This window comes from Leptonotus elevatus, chromosome 13 (genome assembly GCF_054856555.1).
Source record: "Leptonotus elevatus isolate MCC_2025b chromosome 13, RoL_Lele_1.0, whole genome shotgun sequence".
Lineage (NCBI taxonomy): Eukaryota > Metazoa > Chordata > Actinopteri > Syngnathiformes > Syngnathidae > Leptonotus > Leptonotus elevatus.
This window is the reverse complement of record NC_141251.1, coordinates 12639688-12652500: the sequence shown is the minus strand read 5'-3', so window position 1 is coordinate 12652500 and position 12813 is coordinate 12639688. Positions and strand designations below refer to the sequence as shown.

General features: G+C 39.9%; 1 protein-coding gene across 5 annotated transcripts in view; it reads left to right on the top strand.

The window, feature by feature from the left end:
- Positions 1–12171, top strand: part of klhdc3 (kelch domain containing 3) — a 29095-nt gene extending 16924 nt beyond the window's left edge. For 4 of the 5 annotated variants that reach the window (XM_086093848.1, XM_086093851.1, XM_086093850.1 and 1 more), the window contains 3 exons: positions 3194–3267; positions 7503–7581; positions 8662–12171. In XM_086093848.1, coding sequence (XP_085949974.1) covers positions 3194–3267; positions 7503–7581; positions 8662–8728 — 220 coding nt within the window. In that variant the 3' untranslated portion in view covers positions 8729–12171. Of the gene's footprint in view, positions 1–3193; positions 3268–5016; positions 5110–7502; positions 7582–8661 lie in introns of those variants that run through there. The other variant, XM_086093852.1, reaches the window with a different exon arrangement.
- The last annotated feature ends 642 nt before the right edge of the window (positions 12172–12813 follow it).

The following is a 12813-nucleotide window of genomic DNA, read 5'->3' as shown; positions in this document are numbered from 1 at the left end:
AAACACCAGGACGCCACATAAAGTCAAACACTGTGACTTTCCCGCTTCCATCAACCCCCTTTCTCCTTCCCCTGCTTCTAAGATCTCTTGCAGCTTGTTTTACAAAGACCAATAAAACATTCATGTGCTGCTGGATTTCACACCCAGGCTAACATTGTCCATGAGTATGCGAGGAAGTTGTCTCCCAAGCAGTAAAGTTGTCATTTCTCTTGCTGCTCTTCTTAAGACATCTGCTTATCTCTACCTTTTTTCACGCGTCGGCATCCAAGGCTGACACGCTCTCGCTGCGTGAGTTGTTGACAAGCTACCGCACTGCATTGTTTCCTTGAGCGAGTGGAGTTACTTCGGTTTCTGATGGTGGCATATTCAACTTTTCATAACCTTCAGAAACAGGTTCGAGGCAGTGGACCTATTATAAGAACCCTGAGGTGATGGTTGGAAAGAAAGTGAGCTGCCAACAGCGCGTATGGTGACTGTCACATTAATTGCTTTTGCTGTCTGAGCTACAGAACGCTAACATTTCCGGCTCGTAAATATATTTTTATTTTCCGAACCATTCCGCTTGTCTTTTTCCTTATTTGTTGCGACGCGCTTGATACCTGTCGTGAAAGAGGGGCTAAATGTGCACCCTTGGGTGTCCAATGATTACTACCCTTTAATCACATACATACATACTGAGACTTTTCCATTTTGTAAAAAAATTTAGGCAAATCTGGATACAAAGTAAATACATTGGTTTCATTCTAATCGGAATATAAAGAATACGTTTGTTACGTACTTCTTCAAATACTCTTCTTCATGTCTTCCTTGCAGTGCCTATGACTTGGTTTCAACATGTCACATATCAATCTAGTTTTTGGTGCTGTTTTCTACACCAACATTCCCACTGCACCTGAACATTTTTTGCATGACCCTTGAGTGATGGTACTGCCAGCAGGCCGATATGAAGGACGGGAAGCAGAGATAAGAGTCACCAGTCTTCCGATGATGGGACTGTGATGGTTGAGGGTATTCGGTTGAAGGCTCCCTATAAGCCTGGGTGGATCACCTCCTGGGGGGGCAGGGGGCGTAATGACTTCCACAGCTGGCCCTCTGGGACGACCGTGCTCGTGCTCTGCACCTCTCCTGGCTGCTTTAGGCCTCGAACATGTTTGTTTGGGGAAGATTAGGAACGTAAACCCCTTACAACATCCTGAACACGCAGCGAAAGGGAGACTCCATGGCGGAGACAACGGGAAAGAGAAATGGAGATTGATGAGTGGAAGGGGTGGAGGGGACCCTGAAATAATTTAATCAACTCCCAAGTGGGGATGCACTGATCCCACTTTTTTCTATCACAAGACAGACTCTTCAATGTAGTGATGTGCGTTATAAATGTATTCAATAGAAGGTAAAAATGTGCCAGGTGATCAGGCAGTGAAATCTGGCCACTATTTTTGCATTTGGTAAAAGTGTAGGGAGTCGGCGAATACACAGCAAGGTTATATCTAACAAAACAATACAACTAAAAATGGTTGAAAAAACCTTTCGTTTAACAAAAAAAAGAGTGCCTTTGAATATAAAAACCTAAAAACTAATCGCAAAATGAATTAAAATATGTCACATAATATCAAAATTTTAAAAAAGAATCCAGCATCCGACATAAACGGTAGCCCGATGCAAGGACAGCAATGTGTCAGGCCACCGAGACAATTAATAAATGAACTTTATGGAAAGCGCGTCCACATTGGCACAGTTGCCCCTCACCTTGCTGTTTTCCATTGTTCGTATCGGCGAATGCTTTGGTGCAGACTCTTTTGCAACGCTCCAGCTACTTACGAGCCATGACTGGCTAGCTAATGTTGCCAAACAGGAATTGGAGAGAGTACGCAGATACAGAGTACCAGAAACCAGAAATGAAGTATGATGTCACGGCATACATCAGCTGAGAGGATGGGGCTTATGAGGTTAAAATTTTACAGTCATGTAATTAATATTTATAATATTAGAAGAACCTTTATTAGTTACACGTTGGAGAAATTTGAAAATCATTTCAGCAGCTATAGCACATTGCACAAAATAGAAATTTGAACTCTATTGTGTGTGTGTGTGTTTGTCTGTCTGTCTGTCTGTCTCTGTGTCTGAAAGTTGCACAATAACTTTATCTTAATTTCATTCGTTTGTTTTATCATTATTTATTTAATCAAATTAGCTTATCGAGTGGACTGAATAACAAACATTCAGAAATTATTGTTATTATTAATTTATTTAATAATTATTTGATGAAAAATATTTTCTACCCTAAATTTTATATGATGGTATACAGTGGTCCTTCGCTTCACTATATCGCGGATTTGTATTTGGGTCCAAAATTCATACGTTACGGGGTTTATCTTGGGTTGCACCTCGATATTTTTGTGGGTTTTTTCAGAGATTATGACCCCCACACCACGTCCCACCCCCGCTGCCCACCTGCGCAGCCCCTCACGGATTTACTGTATTCTTTATTTATGATGCTATTTTTCTTAGTATATGTGCTAAGTTAACAAGTGTTTTAGAAGGGCGGGAACTGTGTGGTGGCTTTGTTATGGCTCAGTAGATGCCTATGTCATGGTCACAAACACCTTATCAAGCTGTTTTTGTCTGCGAGCCAATATTTGTATCAGAATGGTGCATCTCTTATTAGGGCTCACAATACTTGTTCATTACTTGTTTTTTTTTATTATTATTATAGTAAAATCATTCTCTTATACAATTTGATGAAGGTGATTTTATAAGTGGGTGTGTGAGTGGTTGAATAGCATTTAGACCTTGGCAAGATATTTTGGCAGTGATGCACCTGCGTGTGCGTCTTGCCATGGCAGGAAACAGATGTGAAGTGATATAAACGGCAGCACATGTCTGGGAGGCTATCTGCATGGACCAGCCTGTCTTACTGCACTGCTTCGACTTCCTGTGGGCTTAAATCAAGCTGGTTGTGATAAGGAGAGCTGAATGATGGGTGACCAACTCACCTTTTTTTTTCTTTTTTAACCATCTGTGCTTTATTTTGATAATGTAGTGATAAAATATGGTATGAAGTTGGATGAAAATATATATTTTGCCGCTTTGGTTCGGGCTTGTCGAGACAAAGCAAAAGCAGGTGCAGGACTGTGTTGATGTCTTGTTTTTTTTGCTGTTAACTACAAACTGTTGTCTTTGATCATGTTTGCAGTCCCTGCCCTGAGCAAGGAATGGGTGATGAATTTGACCTCATGGATCATTCAGACCTCTACATCTTAGATTTCAGTGAGTATCTCTTTTCACAAAATATTACCAAATAAAACGGACATGATAATACAATTGTACACGGGCATTGTCTGCTTTTTTGGCATTGAAACGATGGCCGAGAAATGTAGTCTTACCAATATCGTCCTCACACCTTCTCCTAAGTTTACATCATATTTCTTCTACAATCATGTTTTGGACCACCTTGGACAAAAGAGAATGGCCGTCACAGGCGACGGTGGGACAAGATGAGCAAATGTGACAGGCTGTGATTGCCATGGTTGCCTGGCCAGATTTTGAACCAGTCTAAGAATTTGCCAAGGCACTCAGTGTTAATGACAAAACCTTAGTCGGGTAACAAAACTTACAAAAACATTTTTTTTGTATTTTCCAGGTATCTGACGGTCCTTTCAAATTGTGCAATTTTTTCACCAATTTTTCAATAAAGGGTCATCCTGGTGAATACCTGTATGTGTATATGTCTGAAAGCTGAAGTTTGCCATTGCCATTGAAGTATCCAACTCAAAGATGTATCATATCTTCCTTTTTATATCTTAGATGACCTTTTTGCCCTTTGGGACCCAACGTTTCCTGCACAAAATAGCCCGGCATATTTAGAAAATATGATTTGTATTGACTTTCACTTTCACAGGTTAAAATGTTAAATGTCTCTCAGTAAGAGAAGAGAAAAGAAGAGAAGACTTAATTTCTTAGTTAAAAGGAGCAATGTAGGTCTCGTCTTCTTGAGAGCCATCTCTCTTCACTGTCAGAGCAAACTGGACATGATCTGTTGCAACAAAACTAGAGCTGTCAAATGATTATTTTTTTAAATCAGATTAACCACATAGGTATTCTGATTAATCACGATTAATCGCCTAATAAAAAAGGCTTTTTTAATCAAACAAAAATTCCTGCCAAATTTGAAGAGCATCGGTTATGTGTTAATTCTTTTGACATGTAATGTCATGAGGACGTCTTTAAAAAATTTTGATCCACTGCACACGCTCATCCTCCTCTTTTTCTAATCAGTTAATTACTTGCATCATTTAAAATTAGAAAAAAATGACCCCGAACAAATATTCTAAATGTGATACGCAAACATTTATTAAATGCTTTACTTAAATGCATGAAATTATGTTTATTGCTCAAACACAACCTGTGCTACCTTAAACATAGCCATCCGCTGTCACCCTAAAGGATAATCTATGCTTAAAATTAAAAGTGCGATTAATCTGCGTTAATTCATGATTAATGCGATCATTTTTTTTATGATCAATTGATCAGTTAACGCTTTAACTTTTGACAGCACTAAGCGAAACCCCAACAACGGAGCGGTGTTTGTGACACCGGTGAACTTGCCAGGTTACACAAAGAATAACTGGCTGCAATGTACTCTCTGCTTAGCAGCTCCTTTGCAGCCGTCGTTCCGATCGTCGCACCGTTGCAGGTAGAACCAGCTCCTGCGTTATGGCGCCCGATACGAAGCGAGCTGGCTTTCAGAGCACTTGTAGAGCTGCTTGGCATTGCCGCGATGGACTTTTTTGGACACTGTGGTCCATTTTCTTTTCTCTTGAAAAATTCAACAGACTTTCTTACGAGTGCTGGATGTTTGGTTTCTATATCCCGCGAGACACACGAGTACTAGCACAATTGTTTTTTTGCCTTCTGGTATGGTTTGGTATCACCTTTTCCCCCCCGTTCTATTTTTCTTTTGAAATGCATATTCATGATTTTCATATTGTGCTTCTTCTGCTGTACTTCTATATACAGGTAAATCACAGTCTGAAGCTAAATTGTAACTGAGCAGCTCCTTGGCAACAGCAACCGCTCATGTATATAATTGATAACATACGCTGCCCGTGGCCCACAGGTGCAAAATTTAAATTACCGTATTTTTGCGGCTCACTCGCTGGCGCTTGTGGCACAAACTGTTGGCCGTTGCCCCGTGGTTAAGAATCACAGTCTTTAGCTCATACTCATCCTTTACATCATGTTTATGTCATTTTGAACATGGTATTGCTTGTACAACATTCCTCATACCATAGGAGCAGTCACATCGCGCATACTGTAAACAAGCCTATGCCATTGTCAGCCATGCGTGTCCATGCAATAGAGATGCCTTCACCGTGGTTGACAGGTTCCGCTTCAGAGCAAGAGTTATGCCTTTCATTCTTCTTACTCTCCTCCCGCCATCATTTTAGTGCATTCTAATTCTTATCTGGCCTTGCGTGAAGTGTTTGAAGTAGTTGCGGCTTTTGGTTTGATTGTGGCTGTACGTAGCTCTTATGGTATACCTACCCTCATTGAGATTGTTCTTGAAGTGGTCAGATGTGTAGATCGTTTAAGTAAAGTAGCTTTGTGTTTGGTGGTTATTGCTGGACTATAGATTGGTCATTGATGGGGTTTTTTTTTTATTTGTTTTTTTATCATATTATGGCTCTGATACCTGGGACCTCTCTACCACTTTTGAAGGCTTCTCTAAAATATACCAAATACAATTCAAAAGGAAATTTCTTCCTGCACATGAAGAAATAGGCCTCACCTGATCTTGTGCACTTAGAATGAAAAACTATGTTTGCGTTCACACTGCAGCTCAATTCCGATTTTTTTTCACAAGTATCTGATTTTTTTCATGCGGTGTGAACGGTACAATTCAGATTATTTTTTAATTTTTTTTACACGTAGATATAAATCGGATATGTATATGATGCGTCTGCACTGCGAACGCTCATCCGCACGCATCCGATTCATACGTCATCAAAAACCCGATATGCGCTCTGCGTGGGCGGCAGAGTGCTTGGAAAGGAGGCTACTGACACGTCTGTGAATATACAAAGCTGTTTTGAGTAACGGTGTTAACTTTTTATTTGTCTTTAATTTAATCATACATGAAAAATGAAGCATAAAGTTGACATTTGTGGCGACAGTAGAAATTCAGCCCTGCAAACGGTTCATCACACTGGTCAATGCCGCGAGGTCATCTTCAATGAAATAAATATATCGAGGAGTCTCTCCTCATTTCCCCAAAATATTTCTACCTCTTCCAACCTCGCTACTCTGGCGTTATGAGATGGGGAAAAAATGAGCTGGACGTGTTTCTGCTCTGATTGTAAACACTGACGCTCGAGGAGGCCGAGGACAGCAGCCAAACATGAGCAAATTTGAAAACAGTCCACCAATCAGGAGTGGGCGTTCGCACCGCTTAATTTGCATAATTTATGCAGGCAAGATACATGAGTCCAACTCCTTTTTTTCCAACTCCTGACACGTCCGCGAAAGGAGTCCACCAGCCCACCAATCAGTTGCCCGTGTAGGCACAGTTACATTTGCATAAGCGTTAATAAAGGTCGCTTGCCTCGGCGGCTTGGCTGGAGGGAAAACGTTGCTTCGAGTCGGGGCCATATTGATTTCCGTAAACTCTCGTTTTGGGTGCACATCACTCGACATGTGCTCTTTGCGCATGCAAGTCACATTATGGGCGCGTTGCGTTCACATTGAAGTCGCATTTATAAAGTATAAAGTATAAAGATGACATTTTGTGGTGGTGATATTAGTAATTTGGCCATGCAGACGACTCATTTATTACGCGCGGGCGCGGCAATGACGTGACGTCATCGTTAGGGAGGGGATGATGCGCTCGAACAGGCTCGCCTCATTTTCACAAAATATTATTTCTACCTCCTCCCGCATCACTCCTCTGTAGATTTGAGATGGTAAAAATATATGAGCCCCGACGACGGACTTAAAAGTCCGTGGCCCTGACATGCTGGACCATACCTATTTACTTCCGCAAACACAGCGTTGTGAGTGACGCTGTGTCTTCTTCTGCGCATGCGGGTCGCTTTGGGGACGCATTACGTCCACACAGCAGACAGACCGAGGTCGCGATTAATAGGTAACGTGAACGCTTTCTCAAAAAAAATCTGAATTGAGCATTAAGACCTGCAGTGTGAATGTAAGTTTTTGTTTTTGTTTTTCTGTGTGGCAATTGGTCATACCTCATTCAGTTGCATTTAGATTTTTTTCTCAATGAATGGCGTGGGAGTTTTCTCTGCACATTGTGTTATGTTTCTGCATCATTCAGTTTTCACAAAAGCCTCATGTTATGTGGCGAATACCGTATAAGCTGTACTTGAACATGGTGATTTTCACAACATAATCTTAACTGCTTTTAATGATGTGACGTGGCTCTGTTCTAAATGTCTTATTCACGTGTATCACTATCCTATGACTCATTCCCCCTTTCTTTATTCCAGGTCCTAATTTGAAGACGTTATGCAAAATAGCTGTAATTCAGTACAGTCTGGAGCAGTCGGGCCTCCCACATGATATCAGGTCTGACAAACATCCTGTTCTAAATGCCCGTGTTGTTGTTCTGTGCTTTGCCACTATTTAGTTGTAATGATTTCTAAAAAAAAATAATGATACTTATCTTTGATCAATTCTCCCATGTTTTGCTCATGTTGTTCTGTCACTCAATGATTCACGAATTAAAGCTATGATATTGTTCCTCAAGCATCGAAAATGACAGCAGTTACTTACAGGTTGACAAAAGGGTTGATTGCATTCATGTTAATAAGACAAAAAGCTCTGCGTGACCCATCCGTTTGGGGTCTGATGTGGGTAATTAGTTACAAATCAGGTGAAACATGTTCATCAATATCGCAGTTTTACATTGAATACCATCAAAGCTTTGTCGACGAGCCGCAATGTTGTTGTCGTAGCACGAATGTTAAAGAGCAGCCACATTGTTTTTTCACCAAAATATATACATAGAATGACAGCTCTTGCATCAAAGTGGTCTAAATGTTATTATGGCTGGGTTTGCACATTCTTCTATACAGAAAAATAATCATCCATAAATTATCGTGTCGCATTTGGAAAATGGATGGATGGATATAAAAAAAAAATAATAATAAATTATGAAAGAGAGAGAGGTTGTGAGGTCACAAGGGACTCCTGTTTCTCCTCGTTGGCATCGCCTGCCTCTGTGCCAATCTCCCGTCTCCAATACATACACACTACCCCAAAAAACGAACAAAACCACTGAGAGGGCTCTGAAACCAGAGCCAGTGATAACAATCTGGAGCTCAACCTCTGACCTGTCATCAGGTCAGTACGAGACCCTGTTGTCAGCCCCTGCTCCTGGTTCTCAAGTTACATCACAGCCTTCCCTCATCCTCACCCAAATAATGTCACGCCACTCCTTCATTGAGGGATGGACACACTTATACGAGTTCAATATTGCTCTCATTTAATCTCATGCAAATGTGAAAAGGATTGTGACAATCAAGAGTGTCAGGTTTGATGAAAAAACGACTGTATAATAAAAGTGATAAGGCTTTAAAAAAAAAAAAAAGTATTCAACATATTCTCGCTTTTACAACCATTTAACTCACTTCCTCTTCTGTCCAGGTGGGAACTGTCTGCCATGACCACCAACAGCACCATAAGCAGGCCGATCGTCTCCCCACATGGCTGACATAAAGCTGCGTATGAAGCAGATTATTGTATTGTTTTTTCCTGCCAGATCCAGTTTGATCATGGAGGGACTGTTTTGTCAAATGCACATCCGTGCTGGATTTAATCACCTTGTTAATCCAAAATGTCCCGCAAAGGACTTGTTTGGACTCAGTGGACTTTTTCATGCTCAGGATGTTTCACAAGAGGAAAAGAAAAACGGGTGAGACCCGCTCACCCGCTCTCTTCTTTTTTTTCTTTTTTCTTTTCTTTTTTTTTCCTCGTTAAAAATTCAATCAGCCTATGATAATCATAGACTTCGAAGCACAGGAAGAAATTGGAGGGGTGCGAAAGCTAATTGTTGATGTCCTCAAACACAACTAAGCTTCTTTGAGAGACAAATCTGAACACAATCTCCACATGGAGACTTAAATGGTCATCAGAATGTACATTTATGTATTCACGTACCATGTCCGTTTGCAGCTAATGGGTCAATAGTAGTGTTGTTCCGATACCGTACCGATACCTAGTTTTTTGTTTTGTTTTTTTTCAACATGAAAAAGCTGCCCTGCCATTGGTTGATATCTTGGCTCGGCACGCAGTGAACACGTCACACACATCAGTGAATGTCGTGCACAAGCAAGACACAAAATGCTGCATCCAAAGTCCTATATTAGCGTCGGAAATAACGGTATCGGCATGTTACTTGTTAGTACTTGCTGATGCCGATACCACTGTTGTAATGCAGTATTGGGGCGGCATCTGTGTCGGAACGATACTAGTCAATAGACTAATCAAATTCACTTTATTTATCCACTAGGAATTTTATTACAGATTTACTAACACAAAACAGTAAAAAAAAAAAATGTTAACTTATGTTTTTGAGTTCAGGGATGTTGATTATCGGGTGCTGTACTGGTTTAAAAAAAAAAAAGAAGAAAAAAGACTGTTTGAAATGCTTGAATTTTGCTCTTGCTTCATCACCACCCAGCGAGCACCCGACCACTGCCGTAACTCAACGGACATTTTTTTTTATTCGGCAGTTGTGACCACTTAGTCCATCTCATTCCCGCCTAAAGCTGATCTCAAAGTCTTGAACGAGACCTTCCCATGTCGCTACATCAAAACGATGCGGCTGTGCTGTTTGTTACTTGCCTGCTTCCCCGCCAACCACCAGTGTGCTTTGCCGTGCCAAACGTAAGACATGAATCACAATATAATTGCATAGTGTGTCATCGACGCACACTTTGTTGAATATGCATCACCAAGCTCTTGCTCTTTTTTGACAATCCACGCGGTGTTCAAGACACTTTCCTCATCACCTGCTTTTCGGGACTCCAGGAGAGCGTGCAAGTGACATGATACAACTGCGTAAGGGCTGCCTTAAAATGTCACTCTCTAGAATGAGCGTTCTTCATCCACTTTTAATCGTAGGTTGATATTTGAACAACCGTGACAGTTTCAGTTGAAATCACTAAACAGTTTCTCCTTTGCCTTTTTTTTTTTTTTAAAGTCTCTTTGTTCTCAAGATAAGGACAAATATCTTGGGGCTGTCACTCACTTTGGTTTTCATTTAACCTTTTTTTCACAGCATTCATTTTGACATTGTAAACCAGTAAATAGTAGGGGTGTTAGAAAAAATCGATTCGGCAATATATCGCGATATTACAGTGCGCAATTCTCAAATCGATTCGATATGCGGCCGAATCGATTTTTAAACATACATTTTTTATGGGAATATTCAACAAAACGTCTTACTTAGGGTTGGGATTCACACATTGGAACCATGGAAGAATGTTATATTAATTGAACATTAAGCCTTAATATTTTATTTCAGTGCTGCTCATACATGAAACAGACTGCAACCTGTTTGTTAAAGGCAGTGGCTCAGTTATAAGCCTGAATTTTCAGATAAATAAATACATTTTCATACAAATTTTACAGTGTGTATGTACAAGTTTACTGATTAGTATTTTCCAAATGTGAGTTTAAAAAAATCGCAAAAATCAATGTATAGACTCGCATCGTCATTAATCGATATTGAATCGTGATACGAATCGAATCGCCAGGTACTAGGCAATTCACACCCCTAGTAAATGGTATACATTTAGAATTATTACATAAATACTACAGAAAACATGTTTCCATTAAAAAAATTGTTAATTATATGGAACCAGCGGTGCTTTTTGGTGTATTTGTTTTTATTATTATTAGGTTGTTTACTATCGGATACATTGGATCCACCCAGCCCCCAAAATTACAATGCCACCTCCTATCTGTTTGATAGACTCCATGCCAGTAAGTAGTTTTGCTCGCTTACACACATTTGACAAAATAGACGTCTCTTTTCATGCGTGATTGTCATTGCTAAGACTTTTGCACAGTGCTGTATGTATAAGAATGAATCTTTGCCCTACTGCCATTTTTCTTTTTTCTTTTTTTTACCTAAGTCAGACCAGACTGAAAAAATACATTTGTTGAAGACTGTTTTCAGTTGTCAAGTGACAAGTCTTTATTTACAGCCTCAACTCAGTGTGCTACCCTTTTGTAGGTGACGAAGTGCTGTGAGGCTTTTGCGGCACAGGCAATATGATCTTTGTACTGTTTTCTTTCTAAGAAGACCCAATACTGGCAACCTGGGCCCCCTCGCCGTGTAGACTTAACTGGCCTGCACCATAAATGTTTACAAATCAGTGTACGTTAAATTGCAGGTTCAAGACGGCAGATTACGGCACTAGAGCATATCAGGACAGTCAGAGAACGAGACAAGATTATGCTGATCTACGCTCAAGTGAAGACCACAAAGCAAAGATCTAATACTTACTCTCTCACGCAAATACATACGCACGTTCACTTATTCACATGGACACCACACACGATATTCCTCAGTCAACCAGTCAGTGCGCACTGAAAAGAAGTGAAAAAGATTTTGACACCAAATGGCCATCAGTAATTTGATATTTCTATTTCTGTTGTGTGTTGATGGTGGGGTTTTTTGTTTAGTTTTTTCTTCTTCCTTTTTTGTGTTTAAAGACGATTGGTGATGGAACTCTTCAGGGACAAAAACACATCGATAAGGAGGCAGGGTTGACATTGCAACGCTAATGATGCTAATGACGGGTGTGTTTGTTTAAATCTATTTTTAATGGCTGTGATTTAATCCACCCTTTAAGATACAATTGAAAAAAAGATGTTGAAGGGGTGTGCCTTGCTTTCCAAAATGGCCAACGCTGTCGGACTGTAGTACCAATGACTGTAGTGTATTGTATCCACTTGTTTCTTCCAAACAAATCTTTTAAAATAACTGAAGAAAGTATAAGTTCAGTGTTCAATTATCCACATACATGCTCGCCTACTTGTTTTTTGTTTTTTTGTTTTTTACAGTTGTGGGGAGATTGTAATAGATGGTCAGGACTTCCTGTGCAATATGCTTTATAACTGTCAGTAATAAACAATTTGACTACAGTAGGTCTTTTTTTTTTTGTCTTTTTTTTTCCACCACACTCACTGCACTCCAAAATAGCAATACAGTACAACCTAAATACTGTTTTTAGAGCAACAGTAGCTTGGCTAATTTTCTACAGAATGCTTACAAATAATTGTGTTGGTGCAGAAGGGTTAAAGTGCAATGAGTTCACACTACTACTGTATAAAGAAAAACTCAGTCGTTCTGATGAAATTAACTCATTTCAAACTTTTTAAAGGGTTGTGAACAATATTCTGTAGGAATCAATTGGAAAAGAAACAAATATGCATAAGCTTATTGAAGCTCTCGAAATATTTTTTTCCTAAGCATGTGTCACTTGTACATTTATGACTTTTACTTGTTATCCTTAATTTCCCTCATATCCTTCCTTCTATTGGCGTCTTTACTTGGCACTTTTGACTTTGACCCAAATTTAACAGTGTTTTTCAACTTGACTCATTTCACTTTCAAAGTTTGGCAGATGGTGAACAATTCTTTAACAAAGAGCCTCCATGTTGTTTCATGCTATTCCCAGTTTAAGTTTACTGTCAAACTGAAAATGACAGGTTTTGCATTTAAACCAACCTCGGTGCTTCCGCTTCCCCCTTTGGGTCTTTTTGTTATAATGGGCATACTGTTGT